This window comes from Cavia porcellus, unplaced genomic scaffold (genome assembly GCF_034190915.1).
Source record: "Cavia porcellus strain 051 isolate PalLab524CR breed Dunkin Hartley unplaced genomic scaffold, mCavPor4.1 scaffold_26, whole genome shotgun sequence".
NCBI lineage: Eukaryota > Metazoa > Chordata > Mammalia > Rodentia > Caviidae > Cavia > Cavia porcellus.
Window position 1 is genome coordinate 33,118,234 of NW_026947509.1, and position 18,917 is coordinate 33,137,150.

Consider the following 18,917-nt stretch of genomic DNA (forward strand, 5'->3'; position numbering starts at 1 on the left):
TCTCTCTCTGCCCCTGTCTCTGACTCTTTCTCTCTGTTTCTCTATCTCTTTGCCTCCTTCCTTTCTTCCCTGTCTGTCAGTATTGTGGATTGAATTTAGGACTTTCAGATTGAGCCACATGCCCTGTCCATTTTTTATTTTTAGACAAGATCTCACTAAGCTATCCAACCTGGGCCTGAACTTGTAATCCTCCTGCCTCAGCCTCCCAGAGTACTGGGGTGACAGGTGTATGTCACCACACCTAGCTTTTTTTTTTTTTTTTTTTTTTTTTTTTTTGAGACAAGGTCTTGCTATGAAGTTCAGGATGGCTTTGAGCTCATTTTGTAGTCTATGCTGGTCTCAAACGCACAGGGGTCCTCCTGCCTCAGCCTCCCGAGTGCCACCACCCCAGCTCACATGTAGTTTTGAATCTCTTTTAAATAAGCAGTTTCTTTTTAAGAGAAATACCTTGTGTTATTAAGTACTAGCTAGCAATACCTTTTCTTCATAAGACTGTTTTGGTGAGATTAGCATAGTCCTCGGGGTCTAGATGTAGAACCTTTGAGAACAGACCCTGCGATCTGTTACACATGTGGCAGTGCTGCTTTTAAATTGGCAGAGGAGTCTTCCTTTAAGGTGTAGCTCCCATTGGCCTGGACTGGAGCTGGTGCTGCATTTCCTGAGCAATGCCCAGAAATAAATAGTGCGGCTCTTAGGAGCAGAAACTCCCCTTCTGGCCTGCTGAGCAGTCTGCTTTCTGCTGACAGTGGCCTTCACCTGATCTAGGTAGAGTTGTTCAGGTGTGCATGTGCAAGTGTTCAGGTGTTCATCCAGCTGTGGGTGGGGTTATCCATCTCTGAATGTCACCAATTTAACACCTAATCTAAGTAGAACTGTTTAGGTATGTATGCCAGAATGTTCAGCAGTAGTGGGTAAGATTACCCATGTTTGTGTATCCCAGTTTAACAAGAATAATGTCTTATTCCTAACTGTTCCGTGTTGGTAGGGATGGGAGTATTCATTTGCTTTCTCCCTGTATAAATTGGCACACTACTATTCTTGTTAAATCTGGAAACATGGTACTCACGTTATTTTTCATTGTTCTTTTTATTGAATTCTCTTCAGCTGTTAGAATTTTGGGAAGGAGACATAGTTCTCAGTGTTGCAAAGCGTGTTCCAGCAGGACTTCATGTTTACCAGGCACTTAATGGTAAGAGGCATATGAATATAGCCACTCGGTTCAAGAATTTTGTTTTGGTGGGGCTCACCATGGTTTTCTCTTTGCCCACGGTTCCCCTATCCACTACTACTTATCTACATAGCTTATCATCATATTGCCAGTTTTTCAAAAAGAAATAATTCATCCTATTTATAATATATCCAGTCTATATAATATGTGAAATCTTCCTATCATGGAAACGTTTTATATTTTCTGATACAAGGGACCTTTGTAAAAAATGTTTTGTGTTGCCACCAACTATTGAGCAGAATGATTTGAAGCCATTTAAATCTTATTTATTCAGCTTGATTTTCTGCCAACTCTCAGCTTCAGATTTGGTAACAAAGCAAAGTACTCTGAGAATGTTAAGTACTACTTTCCTTTAAATTTTAAAATGATAATTGCACTATGTCTTAATTACTTGGTGGTTGACTACAATAAAATGCCCATCACCCACAAATTAAAGGAGGAAATGGTTACTTTATCTCACATTTATGGAGTTTCAGTCCATAGTCTGCTGGGGCGTGACTGGAGAGAAACTGCCCATGTCTGCGCAGGCAGGAAGCAACGATTCTTCCTTCTTTCCCTTTTTATTTCATCCAAACTGTAAACCTGTTGGTTGGTGCCCACACGCAGAAAGGATTTTTGGCTTTAGTAAATCCATTATCCATAGCCAGCACTGTGCTAAACTCATCCATGGACTAATCCAGTGCCACACACCCATGATCTAGTCACTCCCCAAAGCCCCGCCTGTGAGTGCATGCAGCTTCCGGGGAATATCTGGATGTAAGCCATCACATGCTAGTAACATGTATTTTGGGCTTCCCTGGGCCAAATACTGTGATAACTGTCTATGCTAATTTATCTCATTCAATTTTTACAACAGTCTTCTATTTTATAAATAAGGAAACTGAGCTTAGAGGCTCGACACATACAAAGACATGGAACTTGCTAGCGGGGGAAGCTGAACCATGCAATACCTGTCACAATGGATTGTGCTTTGAGTAAGGTTGGCCTTTGTACTGACTTGCCCTTCTATAATGCTCTCAACCTACATGAGCTTTTAAAGTAAAAATAAGAACGATGCTGGACCTTGTGGCACACACCTGTAATCCCAGCACTCAGGAGGCTGAGGCAGGAGGATCATTGTGTGTTTGAGGCCAGCCTGAACTACACAGTAAGACCCTGTCTCAAAAAACAGAAAATAAAATTTAAATAAAAAAAGATGTCAAGGGCCAGTGATTTAGCTCAGCAGCGTAAGTGTCTGCCTAGCAAACAAAAGGTCATGAGTTCGATCCCCAGTACCAAAATAACTTTTTTTTTAAAAGATGTGAAATAACAATAGAATAAAAACTGAGTATCCCAGCTCCTTATGTAGCTGAAGTGTTTCTGGTGGTCATGACGAATGGTCTGATAATTTCACCTTCCTAGGAAATGAACTAACATTATATGAAGTTGGAATTGCTGATGGGGAAGACATCTTTGTGTGGAACGGAGTGGAGGTAAAAAAAAAAAAATTACCAAAGAAATATTCATAATTATTTTTTAAGTTATTGTAATGAAGTTTTATACATGTTAGCCCAGCGAGTGGTAGTTGTAGTTAAAGAGATACCTGGCTGCACTTCTGGTGTAAATCACAGCACAGGGCTGCGATGAGCACTCAAGGCTGCAGCTGCCAGCTGTGCCGAGATGGGCAGTGATGGCACTTGGAGGGGCAGAGTGAGCCTCGGTCTCGGGATGAAGAACAGCTTCCTGGCCCTCCATGGCTATCCCAGGTTTTTCTGTGTTTCTAAAGCCTTGTTACCACAGGTGATTCATGTACCTCCACCTCCCATCCAGATTTCTCTTCTGAGAAAGAAAAGGAAAACTCAAAAGAAATCTAAAGTTTTTCCTCTGATACTTAAAAGACACTCAAGAAATTCTTACTTTATTGGAAGAAATGAAGGTTGCTTTACTGAAACTGCCTTAGGCTGTGCTGTGATGTTAGTTTGGCAAATGCCAACTACACTGGTGGTTGTCTGGATATTGTTGCAGGTTGGTGGTGTCCAGATTCCAACTGGTGTGGACTGTGAGCCCCTGCTGCTGCATATCCTTCACCTGGAGACAAGCGGTGACGGCCAAAGTTGTGAGCAGTTGGTAGAGGCTCCGCACATCTTTCCAGCCAATGCAGCAGTGAGCACCGTGCTCACAGCACTGGCCCTGCCCGAGGGTGTCATCTTCACACACAGTGCCTGGTCTGCAGGGGAAGCGAGCTGGACCCCTATTTCTCAGGAAGACATGCAGAGAACATTCAGAGAACATGGGCTCAAGGACGGAAGCTCAGTCTTAGTTCAGGATTCTTACAGCGGTGATAACAGGTAACTCACTAAATGAGAAAAGGGAAGAATTTTTTTGAAGTTATTTCAGTTACAGTGCCATGCAGGACTTAGTGGCAGACCTACAGCACACGTGTTGCAGCAGGCTGTTTGCGTCATTGAAAGTTCTTAAAGGTTCGCCATCACTGATCTCAGAGAACTCTAAAGCTTTATTTCAATAGTAAGAGTTAAGTGTTTATTTCTAGATATTATATTCTAAATGCTGTTTTAGGCTATGCAATGTAGAGAAAAAAATGTTAAGTGATTTTTTTTTTTTTAGTAAGTATAGTATAAAAATAATATAGGTATCCCTGGTCTTATAAACAAAATACAGTCTTAAAGTACTGGTGGTTACAAAGCAAAATCCCATCAGATGAATTCTGATTAGAACCAATTATAAAACTGAAGGTATATTTAAAGAAAATTTCTGGAATTCCTCATGAAGAAGTTATTAAGATCATGGTTAAGTTGTTGTTACTATTTTATTAAAGGAGACCCGTAAAGCAATACAGTTTTTCCTTATAATCCCTCAAATGGCTCCTGAGAGCCGATTTGGGCAGCTAGTTAGGTAATTACCCCTCATCTTGCAGTCACATTAAAGCTCCTAGACATGCTGTCCCTTCCCACTAATGAGACCCATGTCTGTGATAGTGTGTTCAGTGTATCATACACCATGACCCCCTTCCTACACTGGCATAGAGAATATCACACACCTCCTTTGCCAGGTCTGCAATTGACCTCAGGTTGTCAGCACTCTGTGTAATAATTCTTGTTCTGGGACACAGAAGCACAGCCGTTGGGGGCTGAGTTTCTTACTGCTACTCTTTTGGACATGTTTTGCAGACATGTGTTTCCCCTTGTTCATAAATGAAGTTTATTTCCATATTCCTTTGTGAGAGGTAATCTGCATTTGTGAAGACAGAAGAGATGCTGAACAGTGTTAGCATCCAGTGGCTTTCCTTTTTCTTTTTGGGGGTAGGGTACTGGCAGTTGAACTCATAGCCTTTTGCTTGCCAGGCAGGCTCTTATGCCAGTGAGCTACATCCCCATCCCTTTCCTTTTCTTCTAAATGGAATTATTGTTTTGATCTTTCTTAGTATATGATAGCGATTCCTTTGTGGGTGAACCATTGCATCCAGCTTCCCCACGTTCCTCATGTGCATAGACTCTGAGCCTCGCCTCATGCTATGTAGTAATCTCTTGACCCTGACTGTACTGCCAGTGAGGCAGATGAGGTGGTAGAAAAGAACGAGGAATCAGTTGCCTTGGGAACCAGTCGCCTGGGCTTTCTCACAGCTTTGCCACTTGGTAACAGCATGGTCTTGGGCAGTTATTTCATCTCTGTTATTTCTGCAAAATGGGGGTAGTAACTAGAGCCAACTTCATAGAGCTGCAGAGATTGAAAGAATAACATGCTTACTGAAGGGCTGCATGCAGCACCTGCTCGGTTTTCATTGAACTTCGTCATCATCCAGTTTCCACTGCTCTGCACTTCTATGCTTAAAACTTTATTATGTGTAAGATTGTTTCTTGAAGTGGGCTCCCAGCATGGAGAAACTGGCAGAGCAGAGTTAGTCTCAGGGCTCTGATAGTCACTCCCAGAAAGCATTTCTTTTAGCTTAGTCAGAGCCACTGTGTGAATTAGGAAGCCACCCAGGCCACAGGGCTTCTCTGTCTGTGGGAAGATTTTGTTCAGAAAGATACTCTACTGCTTCAAGAAGATATAAAATCCTAAATAAACCAGTATCAATCAGGGAAATTGAAGATGTAATTAAAAACTACCAACAAAGAAAAGCCCAGGCTCTGACGAATTCACTGCTGAATTCTGTAAGAGCATATACTAACTAGCTCATAGAACATGCTTAAGTAAGGATTTGAAAATATCCCATGCTTATTATCAGACCATAGTGCAGTGAAATTGAAAATCAGTGGCAGGGGCTGGGGATTTAGCTCAGCGGCATAAGCGCCTGCCTTGCAAGCAGGTAGTCGTGAGTTCGATCCCTGGTACCGATAAAAATGAAAAAGACAAAAAAAAAAAAAAGAAAATCAGTGGCACAAGAAACCACAAAAACTTTATAAACACATGGAAATAACACTCTCCTGAACTATCAGTGGGTCATAGATGAAATTAAAGAAGAAATTAGTTTCTACAATTAAATGACACAGTATAACATACTGAAATTTATGGGACACAATGAAAGCAGTCCTACAAGGGAAATTTATAGCAATGAGTACCCATATCAGGAAAACAGAGCAAGCATAAATAAACAGCAGAAACTAGCACATTGGAGACTCAGAAAACAGCAAAAAGAATCAATGAACAGTTAGTTCATTGAAAAACAATAAAATTGACAAACCCTTAGCCAAGCTCATCAAACAGTGGAAAGAAAAGACTCAACTCCATGTAATTAGGAATGAAAAGTATGAAATCGCAATGGAGTCCACAGGTATAAGATCATCTATACCTACTTTGAGAACCTGTATTCTAGTAAGATGGAAAATGCAGAAGAAATGGACAGATACCTAGATGTATATGAGTTACCAAAGCTGAATCAAGAAAATATTGCCAACTAACATAAAACTTATTAACAGAAATACAAGTCTGTGATACAAATGGTGCATATGACACCCCTTAGATGTGCACTTAGGTGCAGTCCGTAGAACTATACATGACTGTTCTGTTGCGAAACTAAATCCAAATTCTGAGACGTGGGCCCTGGTACTTCTTTATGTTTTGGGGTTTTGTTTGTTTTGTTTTATTTTTTTGAGATGTATTGCTGTATAGTACAGGCTGGCCTTGAACTTGAGGCAAGCTTCCTGTGTCAGTCTCCCACATTCTGGGATTATAGGTATGTGCAACACAGGCATGAGGCACTGGTACTCTCTTTAAAGCTCCCGTGGGGATTTTCATGTATACATGGCAGGCAACAGCTGGTTGCTTAGGTGTATTACTTCTACGTGAAAACCATGGCAACAGATTATTACACAAGTCAAAACCTTTTGGTGTCCTGAATATAAATTCTGGATGACTACCTGACCTTCCCCTTGAAAGACAGCTAACTTTCACAGAGATAGTGCCGCAGAATATAGCCACCTTCCATGAGTTACTTTGGAGTTTTGGAAATGGAACCTAAGGAAAAGGATTGATGTCTCATCCACAAAGGCACAAGGCCTTGTAAAGACACTTTTTGTTTTGTTTTAGTTGTTTGTAATCCTGGGGATCAAACCCAGAGCCTCATACTTATTAGGCACCCTCTCTAAACAAGCATTTTTAAAATGTTTTTCTACAGTGTGTTGCCCCAAGGAGGGAATTGGATCCCTGGTATGAGGGAGGTGGACTGGCTAGAAGTTAAAAATTTATGCCAGTTAGAATCCGGAGAGAAGCGAGTTAAGATAGTAGCAGCTGCTAACACAGTAAGTAGACCTTATTGTTCAGGTGATGTTCCTTAGGTAACACAGTTTTCATGTAGAAACCATCACGTTAGTCTTTGGGAACATTTGTCTCAACAGACTTTGGAATCTTAGGAAAATCAACTTTTAACATTTGGTTATTGTTTTTTATCAGTCTTTGACCTACTTCTAAAACCTTTTTCCCACTTTCTTTTTTTTAACCTTCAAAACCTAGGTGAGAATGTGGCAGTTAACTGTTCATGGACTTCTCTGGCTTTGATAAATGTGAAATGTTATTTTCATGGTCTTGTTTATATTATTTTTAAATGGGTGCTCTGTCTATAGCCAACTGCTTTTAAAGAAATTCCTCTAGTTTTCCATTTCAAGTCTGTGATACTGATTTCCTTAAACAGTATCTCAGGAAACATCTTTTTATACTTAAATGTTCCCAATATATTAGGTTGTCTTTGGTTTTTTTCCCCTCTAACAAGTGACAAGAAATTTACTAGAGTGTTGGTTTCTTTTAAATCAACTTTATGCTTTGTTGAGGTGGGTTTGTGTTTGCTGGGACCGGTTGAGCTTGGGAGATTGTCCTGACCCTGGACGCTAAGCCAGGAAGGCTGCAGAAGTCCCTTACTAACTGCAGCCCACTTTCCTTGGCATCATGCGGGTACTGGCAGGAGGTCACAGTAGATGGTCTCTGACAGTGTTAGCCCTAAATTTCCAACATTATATTTATGCCCTAGAAGAACTTAGCCTAAGTTCAGCTTTAAAAAGAAGGCAATTTTTAAAAAAAGAACAATAAATACTTAAAATAGAAACTGTAGAGGTCTTGAATTGGTATCATGGATTTTTGTATTACTTATTCTTTTTGGCCCCAAATCTGTTGCCCCTAACACAGAAGAATGTTATTGCTTGTAGTTACTTTATTTAGGTTTCCTTTTCATCCTAGTTAACATCAATTTGATAAAAACTTAATTGTTAAAATCTATTCTCAGCTTTTGCTTTTGCAATCTCAGGGGTGGGAGGGGCTTTTTCAAGTAGGCAAAAACCAGTGTCAGGTAATTAATATCTCAATATGTGCACACCCTAACAGTCTTCATTTTCATCTCTTCCCATTCAACTTACACACAGTCATTAGTTTATTTCTCTATTTTAGGTGGTGTTTGATATTCGAATTAAAGCCATAAAGGAATTAAAATTAATGACGGAACTAGGTAATCATTTACATTTGCTTTTTGGTTTGGGGCTTAATTTAGTCTTGGTTTTTCACTGAAAGAAATGTAGGAAACTACAGAATAATTCAGGGAAATCTCATCTACCTACCACCCAAAATGGACAGATGTTGACACTGTGTCCTGTTTGTTTTTTGTTGAAACATTATAAATGTTTTCTTACTTAGACCTGTCCTCTGCCATGCAACCACTTTGTGACTTCGGGGGTATGTCTAGTCCACTTTGATAGGTCTGACTCTTGTTTGCTCAAGTTCCCACAGCAGCTGCGTAAGCTGAGAACCATCATGGTCCATTCCCACATCCTGTAGTTTCCCTCCCTCCAGGACATGGCACATCTGCCTACCTGCTAGGTCACATAGCGCGCCCACAACCATGAGAACCACATACTCAACTGTTATCACTGCTACAGTCTCACACTTCCCCTCGCCTCAATTTACCTCAGCCCATCCTGCTAACCCCCTAACTCTGTCCATGCAAACCACCCCCAGTAAAATTGACTCAGACTCCCTCTGGAGTTACCCCAGGAGATCCCTCCCAGAACTCTAAATTCAGACTGACTGTGTTCTTTTACTGGGTCATAACCATTTACCTAACTTACGTGCTCAGGTTATACTGTATATTATATTTCCATGCAACCATATGTGTATATATATTTTTATATTTATATAAATTCTATTATACTAACATTCTACAAATTCACTATTTACCCAATGTTAGTTTTCTTTAGCAGCTTTATTAAGATATAACTTGTATTACATAAACTTCACTTGTGTATAATTCAGTGACTATCAATAAATATATACAGTTGTACATTAGTACCACGATCTAGCTTTAGGACATTTTTATCACCCCTAAAAGATCGCTGGTACCCACTGGTATTCTACGCACCTGGCACTGATTAATCTCCTAACTCTATGACTTGATTTTCTGAACATTTATATACAAGTAACAATGCAATATGTAGTGTTTTGTGCCTGGCTTCTTTTATGTTATTTACATACCATTTTTGAAGTTTACGATTTAGCATTTATCAAAGTTATTATATTTTATTACTAACCTAGTATTCAATTGTCTGGATATATCATGTATCATTTTGGTTTTTTACTAGTTGATAGACATTGTTTCTGCTTTTGAAGTAGTGCTGCTATAAATATTTGCATGTAATTCTTTGTGTAGATATGTTTTCAGTTTTTTTGGGTACATATATACAGGACTGGAATTACTTGGTCATAAAGGCAAATTTGGATTTCACTTTATAAGAAACTCTTACATTCCAGAGCAGCTGAACCATTATTATTCCTACTAGCAATGTGTTAGGGTTATAGTTTCTCCACATCCTTACCAATATCTTTATTGTCTTTTTATTATAACCATTCTGTGAATATGAATTGGTATCTCTTGTTTACATTTAGCAAAAACTCAAAGTCAATATGCAGAAATCTACTGTATTTCCATCTACCAGCAAGAAAAAAATGGACATCAAAATTAAAACATTTATGATACCATGAAATATTAGGGATCTATTTAACAAAATGTGTGCAAGATGTGTACTCTGAATACTGGAAAACAGGCATGAAAGCCAAAGACCTGACTGAATACAACAGGGTACCATGTTCATGAGTCAGAAGATGCAATATGTTAGGAGCACAGTTCTCCCTACCTTGATTTATAGATGTAATGCACTCTTCTGGAAAATCCTACCTATTTTGTTTGCTTTAGAAGTTGATAAGCTGATTCTAAAATGTATGTAGTAATGTAAAGAACCTAAAGTAGCCATAACAATTTTGAGGAAATGAGCAAAAGTTAGAGAATTACACTACCTGATATCAAGACTTACTCTAGACACTGTATTTTAGTGTATAGATAGACATAGAAAGTATAAGTCAGAGAACTGTGACCTACAACTTGTTTTTGTGCAACCAGTGGACAAAGAATAATTTTAAAGTCCAGTTTAAAGGAAAAGAGTGTCAGGGATGTAACTGACCGAGGTGCTTATTGAGTATGTGTGAGGCCCTGAGTTCAGTTGCCGCTCACAGAAATTAAAAAGTAAAGAAGAATGTACTGCAGAGGTCATAAATGGCTAGCGAAGCCTGAAATATGGAGAGCAGAACTAAACAGAACATAGAGACAGGTACAAAATAGTTGACTTTCAACAAAGGTGCCAAGGTCTTTTCATAGGAAAACTGTATTTTCAACAAATGGAAGTGGACCATTTGGATATTCATATATGCCAAAATGAACCTCTAGCTTTACCTCACATGATGTAAAGTAGTAGCCTAAAATGGATATAGAATTAAATGTTAAATCCTAAAACTATAAAATTTCTGAAAGAAAATGTTCATAAATTTACTATATAGAATTTTTTAAAAGTGGACTCAATCCAAACTATAAGAGAATCTAATAATTAGACCACATCAGAATTTAAAATTTATACTACAAACTAAGGGGAAAATATTTGAAATATTTATAAAACATATTTGACAATGGATTTGCATACAGAATTTTTTTCCTTTTTTTTTTTTTCGTACCAGGGATCAAACTCTCGAACTCATGACCTCACAACAGAATATATTTTTTAAAACACAAGGGTCAGGGGTAGAGCACACACCTAGCATGTATGAAAAACCTGGGTTCAATCCCAAGCTCCATAACTAAGGAAGAAATTTGAAGGAGAAAATTGAACCAGCATTCACAAAAGAAGATCTGCTTTTGAATGACCAATAAATAAAAGATACTCAGTGCCAGATTACAGTTATCATGACACACCACTGACATGCAAAACATGTGTTAGCAGAAGTGTGGAACACCTTGTTCCCATGTATTGCTGGTGGGAGTATGAAATTGGTGGGAGTGTGAAATTGTGAGTCCCTTTGGAAAAGTCAGCTTGTCTTGTTTTTTTAATTTTGTTTTTTGGTACCAAGAATCGAATTGAGGACCCTGTGCTTGCCAGACAGGTACTGTGCCACTGAGCTATATTCCTGACCCTAGCTTGTTTTTTTATAATCCTAAATGTTCACTTGCCTATTCTACTCCAAGGTGTCTATTGAAGAAAAGTTTAAAAAAAAAAAAAAAAAGAAGAAAAAGGAAAAAAGAAAGAAAAGCTAAAACATGCTCACTTACAAAGGTGTAAGTGATCCTAACCAAGACCATTAACAACTCGCATGTCCACAAGTAGATAAATGGATGGACAAATTGTGGGCTGCTGTTCACCTCTGAAAAAAAGTTCTGCCACACATAAAACATATGTGAATCTCAAAGTCATTATGCCAAGGGAAAGAGTGGACACAAGTACACGCTGTGTGATTCCATATACATAGTTTTAGAAATACAATCTAAGCTGTAGTCACAAAGACAGCTCAGCACCAAGGGCAGAGAGAAATTGGCTGCAGAGTGAGGTGTGACGCAGACCCGTGATAATGGCCCTCACCTTTGTCCACTCTGACATCCCTCCAAACCATTGTTCACATACAGTAAGAAATCTTCTCAAACATACATGAGCTGTGCCATGTCACACGTGTGCTCGGGCTCTTCCGTGCTTTCCACGGTGTACGGGCTCAGTGCTCAGCCTAGCGAACAGTGCTTTTTCTCCTGTGCTCCTCCTTCCATGCCCGCTCACAGTCTCAGCTGCTGTTTCACATCCAGCATCTGTACTTTCCTTTCAGAGTCCTTTCTGCTCGAGGTGCTCTTTTTTTATTCATGCCATTGTAATCTGCCGCTCCCCTTGGATGAACCCTGGGAAGGGACACCCTGAGGCTGGTGTGCTCACCACTATCCCACAGCTTCTAATACCTTGCCTGGCATACAAGACACACAGGAAGCGTTTGTTGAAGTCAACTGATATTTTTTTTTTAAAAAACATTTTGTCTTTTTAACATGAGATCTTGCTGTGTTACCTAGACTTACCTTGAACTCCTCCCAAGTTGATCAGCCCAGCTGAAAGGAAAAGATTTTTAGAACACAGTATTTACAATGCACTTTTCTAACTTGGAGGATTATTTCAGTTCACAAGAAATTTTGTATTGGAATTACATGCTAGCTTCACATTGCTGTGGTACAGTATAACCCAAGAGTCAGAGATCATTGTGGTCTGATAACATTGAGACTTTCTAGCCATTCCCGCCCATTCAGAAGGCTCAACACCCCCATCCCTCTTGCCCCTACCCATTCTTCTGCTTTTTAAGAATTCTGTTTGGGCTAAACGTCTGATGTGCTTTTTCTCCTGGAAGTAGGAATCTACATCTTCAAAAATAGCATGTACTGGCCTTAATCCATTTTACTGAGTATGAAATTACTCAACATATTTAAAATGTAGGTAGGCTGCTTTGCAGAGTTATGCTATGAATTTCACTTACTATGGTTTAGTCCCCTAGCAGGGTGGTATAAATTTCAGCAACCATGCAGTATGAATAGTGGGTGACACTGTCATCAAAGGGTCACTGCACAAAGCACAGGCGTGGATCTCAGCCAGTGCAGCCATACTGCTCCCTGCAAGTCTACTGTCAGTGGGTCCCTGCCTTGTGTTAGACACTTGAGCACAGATAGCAAAGCGTGTGGCTGCATTACCTCCTTTCGTCTCAGGGAGAACCACACCTGAGACTGTGTGTGAGTGGATAACAGAAGGAGGGACACGACCAACAAAGAAGAAAGCACTCAAAGAAATAAAAGTATTGAGCTGTCAATAAAGCAGCTGCCCCTGAGAACATGGACCCTGATATACTGCTGAGGAACCACAAAGGCAAATCTGGCAACCTCAGCGAGGAAGGTGGTTGCGTTAAGGATGGAGTGAGCCTAGCAGAAGCCTTTGTACTACATGAGCTCAAAAATAGTTCATGACATTGAAAGCACAAAACCAAAAATGCTGGAACTCGGAGTGACCATTTGCTAGAGGGTAGGAAAGATGCCCAGTCTGTAGCGTCAGCTGTTCAGTGAGAAGTAGCCAGCCCTGCTTACACCACTCTTGAGTTGTGTTTTACAAAGGCTCCAGTATTTCAGTGCTCAGTTTCTGGTGTTTTAAATACATGTGCAAATAATGGTTTTACTGGTTTTTTCTTTCCCCAGTGCGTGTTTAAGCAACAGTGTTAAAACAAAATGCTTAGAAATAAAAACCAATTGTGATTTCTCCATGAAAGTTAAGATTGCTTTTCATAGTTTCAGCTCATGTTTTTACAGTTCTGCACTGCCGTGCAGAGTGAGGACACCCCAGATTTGAAAGGTTTTGTTTCAGTTCTTCGAGGATATTTTTTGGGTTGGTTAGTTGGTTTGTTCATTTGTTTTTCTTGATTTGGGTTTTAAGGCCTATCGTAAATTCCTGCTGATGAACACAGTAGCCTACCTCTTGTTAGCTTTGTTTTTTATCCTAATCAGCTGCTTTTTACTTACAGTTGAGAACAGCTGTTTGAGACCTATTGATAGACATGGGAAGCTTCTTCATCCAGGTCAGTCTTCTGGTAGTTTTTAAAAGCTGATGTACACTTAAACCATCCGTCTTTTTAAACTTTTTTTTTTAACCTTAAATAAGGTCTTCTAGTACCTAATATTCTTATATCACCTTTTACAATCTAATTTACAAGACTTATTTTAACCCAGGTATTTTAGTCACCGTCACATTTTAAACATGAAACAAAAGTATGTTGGAACATTGTTTAGCTTTTAATCCATGTAAACAACAGCTCTTTGGCATTTTTACTAAGTATGAATCTTGACCATTTAGAGTTGCCTCTTAGTTTTTAATATGGTACAGACAACAAGAATATTGTGGAGTGTAGAAAGTGAAAATTAAGTGTAATCATAGCACATGTAACCCTTTTGCATGAAATACAACACACTTTTTTCTTTGCTTTCTTTTTCTGAGGTGAAAGGAAAATACATTAGCTATTAGGGCAGTGCTGGGGATCAGCCCCAGGGCTTTGCGCCACACTAAGCACCTACGCTATCTTTGAGCTAAACCTTAGCCTTTCCTTCTTGATCTTGATTTTCAAAGACCGACTTCAGCGGGTTATTTTGCTGGGACAGGTGAGAATTCCTTGCATTTATTACATTATCAAAATGTTTCATAGTGCCAGACAGTTCCACTTTGAAGGAAGCAGAAGTGAAGCTGGGAAGCTCCCTGGGGCTGTGTCTTGGGAAAGCACCGACCTCGTCTCAGGTACAGCAGGGCGCCTTGGTAACAGTCCCCCTCTGTGACCCATGTCTCAGCTCTTGAAGTAGTACATGTGCTATGCCAGTAATGCTGTTTTTTTCTGAAAGTGGTTTTTTCCTTAAAATTACCTACTAGGAATACATCCACAGAGTTCCCTGTGTTTAAAAGTGCTATGCAGATGCGTACTTATCAGGTGCTTTTTCCATTAAAAATATTCAGGGGTGTCTGCTAGTCACTTCCCTTGTCACCGATACAGGAAAACAACTTCAGCTAAAAGGAGATGGGGTTTGTTTTGGCTCACATTGCAGTCCATGGTCAGCCAGCCAAGGCAGGATACGAGGAGGGTCTAAGAAAGGAGACCCGGCCTCCTGGGTAATGCCCAGCATAACCTGTTTCTTGCAGCCAGGCCTCACCGTCTAACAGCAGGTCTGCTGTAACATCCCTATGATCCAGTCACCTTTCAAAGGTGCTGCCTAGGATCACATGAGACGTTAGGAGGACATCTAAACATAATCCATAGAAAAGGAGATGTTTGAACTGTGCGTAGTAGAACACACCTGTAATCTCAGCGCTTGGGAGGCTGAGGCAGGATGATTGCCATTGTTTGAGGCCAGACTGGGCTACGTAGCAAGACCCTGTCTCAAAAAACAACAGAACAAAAAAGGGTGAGGCATCTTTAAGGTTAGTGACCACCAATTTCAACCACTGCCTTTCACAAGTTCTGAGGTGAACCTTTTCCCTCACATTTAATGTCTGTGCATTAGGATGCATCTTACAGTCAGCAGCATCCTGCAGTTGTTGCCGGTGTTGCTAGTTGGCTTGATTCTGTTTCAGTGGTGAGAAAAGGTTGAGTCTAACAATCAGTGACATGTTAGATTTAATGAAGTACATTATATTGATTTTTGACATTAAATTATTTTCTGCAATAATCATAGTTTTATAGCAGCCTCCCTTCCCCCTTGTCTTTGTCAGGATTCATTCCCGTATAAATTCAATCAGGTGGTGCTTGCCAGCAGTTCTGCCCAGTACTTTGATTACAGCCAGAGTCAGAATGGTACCCTTGTCAGTAACACCCTGCACCAAGTGATCTGGACTCACGCAAGCCCCTGGCTGTGCCTCATCAGCCTCTCTGCAACTGCTGCTTCCATCTGCTGCCTCAGAGCCAGCCAGTAGCAGAGTGTGACAGACTTGTGGGAGGACAGACACGAATAGGCTGGGTTAGAAAGTGCACACAGTGCTCTAAGGGTCTGAACTGACAAGGGAACAGGTTTCTATTTTCCTTTGGGACCTGAGAACTACATAATGTGGGCGCCCTAAACAGAAAATAAAATCATATCCAAGTGATTCTGAAAAAAGCCAATGCTTACTGTGTGTGGTAATTGTGAGGTGCTTTGCAGAGTGACTGAGACAGGGGTGGAGCTCACAGGAGAAGCAGCAGCACCTGTGATGCCAGTAGTTTACTAAGAGTTGAAATTTTGATGAGAGACCATTTAAATTCCTAGCTAGATGAGATTGTTTAAATTATAACACTAAATTACTCAACATAGTCTTCTTTTTATGTAATTGAAGGGTTTTGTTTGGTTTGTTTTTGTGGTGCTGGAGTTTAACCCAGGGCCTCACACATGCTGGGTGAGCACTTACTGCTGAGTTACACTCCCAGCCCCAAGGTTTTTATCAATGATTCCTAGGTCCTTGGCTTTACTTCTTTTGGAAGTAAAGAATAGAATTTTACAGCTGAGGTTAAATGGCATTTTTCATCTTACTCTCAGCTGTTCCTGTTTTTCGCTCTGGGGAGTGACATTCAACCTGGAACAGAAATGGAGGTCATAGTAGAAGAAACACTCTCTGTGAGAGACGTAAGTAATTTTCCATTTTGGTTTACAAGTCTGCGAGTATTTGATACTGGGAGCAGTGGTAACCTATGCTAGCATTTGAAGTCGTAGACAACGGTTTACTAAAACATACTTCCAAGAATTGCGTATACTTAAGTAATTTAAGGAGAGGGTTATTTCATGGGGCTTGAAAATTGGCAAACCAACTGGCAGTGTTAAATAAAATTATGATTATTGAGTTTTTTCCTGTTGGAATTATCAGTAGCACTTATTTATTATAGAAATTTGGGGAAGGAAGAAATGGATTAAAAGAAAAGATTTAAACTCTTCAGTATTCCACCAGTATTAACATTTTGGCGTGTTTCCTTCTGGTGTTTGTACTTTGTATGCACCCATCATCACGCCCAGAGAGGCATAACTGTGCATATTCATGCATGTGATAAAATACGGTCTTGATCTTTTTAAGTAGGACTTTCAGCACTGGAAAAGAGAGAGACAAGGATAAAATCAATGAAGTTAAATAAAAACCTGTACTCCTGAATTTGAATTAGAAGAGTCTCAAAGAACTTCATCTTTTTCCTCTTAAAAAAAATTTTTTTTCTGGCTCTATTCCCTGACATGGCTTAGAAAAAGCGATTAGCTCCATAGCAATAAGCCACCCTAGCACCAAGAGTATGGTTTCTAAGGACTATTTTCTGCTAAAGAAACCAAGCATCCTAGAACAAAGGCTGTTTCTATATCTAGGTCAGGAAATGGGTAAGAGGAGCCTAAGATATGTTGTCACAGAAAGCAGTAGAGCTAATAAAGACTGTTAGAATCCTCAGATGCAGAGGAACCTGCTGGTCAAAGATGAAAGAGTTTCAGCATCAGGGAGAACACAAATTTAAATCCTATAATAAATAAAATTATGACAACTTTGGAGTATGCAGGCATGGATTAAAAGGAAAACCCCATTCCATAGCCTCATACATTTATAATACAAACATAAAATGTGGAAGTTCCTAATAACCCCCCCCCAGAAATGTTCATTAATTATTTATAGTGGATGCTAGAGTACCATGAAAGGAAAAGAAGGATCAGGCATTGTCTTGTTTGCCTTGGTTAACTATACCTCTGGGTAGTTAACTAGATAATGAGTTCTCCCTGTATAGATATATTCCAAGAGTTTTTCAGAGAAAGGAATAAAGGAAGAAGTAATTTTAGGATATCACAAGTTTTCAACTTCTGAAAAATGGATCAAGACAATAATCCCAAAGACTGCTAACAACTCAGAAAAGAACAGTCCTGAGATGTAGAGGTTCTAGAAAATCCTTTGTACAAAAGCAAAACAAACAAAAACTGGTCTGACTACCAATAATTAAGAGAGATGGGGCTGGGGCTGGGGATTTAGCTCAGTGGCATAAGCGCCTGCCTTGCAAGCAGGCAGTCGTGAGTTTGATCCCCGGTACCGATAAAAAGGAAAAAGACAAAAAAAAAAAAAAAAAAAAAAATGAGAGATGGGGCTGGGGATCTGGCTCAGTGGCATAAGCGCCTGCCTTGCAAGCAGTCGTGAGTTCGATCCCCGGTACCGATAAAAAGGAAAAAGGCAAAAAAAAATTAATAATAATAATAATTAAGAGAGACAGCAATAAAGAAGGTATTTACCACAGATCTGCAGCCACAAAATCCAAATTGGAAACTGTTCTTCAACAAATCATTACAGGATTTGTGCAGGGCCAGGGGGCCAGCCCAGCGGTTAAAAGGGGTTTGTGGGAAACAGCCCAGTGCCATGTGTGGCCTTTATGTGAACCGGGAGTCAAGCTTAAAGAACTTCAAGTGAAGTGAAAGTAGAGTATTAAAGCACTGTGTATTTCTTGATCTTAAGGAATTTTTTTTTCAGATGTCATTTTCTGTTATATTGTTAAAAGTATCCTTACCTTTGGATTCACACACGGGGGAGGGGGGAAGTATCCTTACCTTTTAGAGGTGCATATTAAATACTTACAAGCGAAATGACATACTGTCTGCCATTTGCTTAACAACCAGGCAAGCACAGGGTGGTGGATGGTGTGGGCAAACCAGACTGGCAGTTCTCAAGACTGGTGGTGACCACAAAAGGGTCATTTGATTAATTTTCAAGAAAAGCTGATCTCCGTTTATAGGAGTCAGAGTTTATTTGTATCTGTGAAATCATTCGCGTTCATCATATCAGATTAAGTGTACACTGCTATCCTCATGGAAGGGAGTTGTAGTTTGGGCTGGAAGACAGTGAATGAAACGTGGGGCTAAGTCCCATTGCCAACACCAGAAACTTTTCCCCATGCAGACTGGGCCCTTGGCTCCACGGAAGGAAGACTGACTTGTGGATCATCTCAGTTCTATATCTTTGTCTGTTCAAGAATGAGCCAGTGTAATCAGGCTCACTGAGTTCCAGGATTCAAAATGGGTGTTTCTCTTTGTACTGTAACTCAGAAACAGAAAACTGACATTGAACATAATTTTGTTTTTCAGTGTTTAAAGATAATGCTGGAGAAATCTGGTCTGCCAGGTAAGTTATTTACATGATGATATACAGTATAATCTTATCCATATCCTTTACTTAAAACAATTGTCTATAAACCTCCATGAAAATTTTCCAAACATTCTTATTCCCTGAAGTTTGGGGAGGAAATTTTTACAAACTAAAGAGGGAAAGAAGTTTAATTTCTATATGTACATAATGAATTTTCCTGGTTCTTTTTTGTAAACTAAAAGAAAACTGGTTCTAAGTAAAGATAACTTAGGATTTAG

The 18,917-nt window shown here is 39.7% G+C and overlaps 1 protein-coding gene across 15 annotated transcripts in view; it reads left to right on the forward strand.

Annotated features, from left to right (window-relative positions):
- Usp40 (ubiquitin specific peptidase 40) overlaps nt 1–18,917 on the forward strand; it is an 82,409-nt gene that overhangs the window by 43,567 nt on the left and 19,925 nt on the right. For 14 of the 15 annotated variants that reach the window (XR_010043453.1, XR_010043454.1, XR_010043455.1 and 11 more), the window contains 9 exons: nt 1,105–1,189; nt 2,630–2,700; nt 3,233–3,555; nt 6,843–6,966; nt 8,102–8,159; nt 13,559–13,612; nt 14,234–14,322; nt 16,086–16,172; nt 18,639–18,675. Coding sequence is in view for 11 of the 15 variants with exons in the window: in XM_005005707.4 (XP_005005764.1) it covers nt 1,105–1,189; nt 2,630–2,700; nt 3,233–3,555; nt 6,843–6,966; nt 8,102–8,159; nt 13,559–13,612; nt 14,234–14,322; nt 16,086–16,172; nt 18,639–18,675 (928 nt within the window). In the remaining 4 variants the exon portion in view is untranslated. The remainder of the gene's footprint in view (nt 1–1,104; nt 1,190–2,629; nt 2,701–3,232; nt 3,556–6,842; nt 6,967–8,101; nt 8,160–13,558; nt 13,613–14,233; nt 14,323–16,085; nt 16,173–18,638; nt 18,676–18,917) is intronic. The other variant, XM_063237086.1, reaches the window with a different exon arrangement.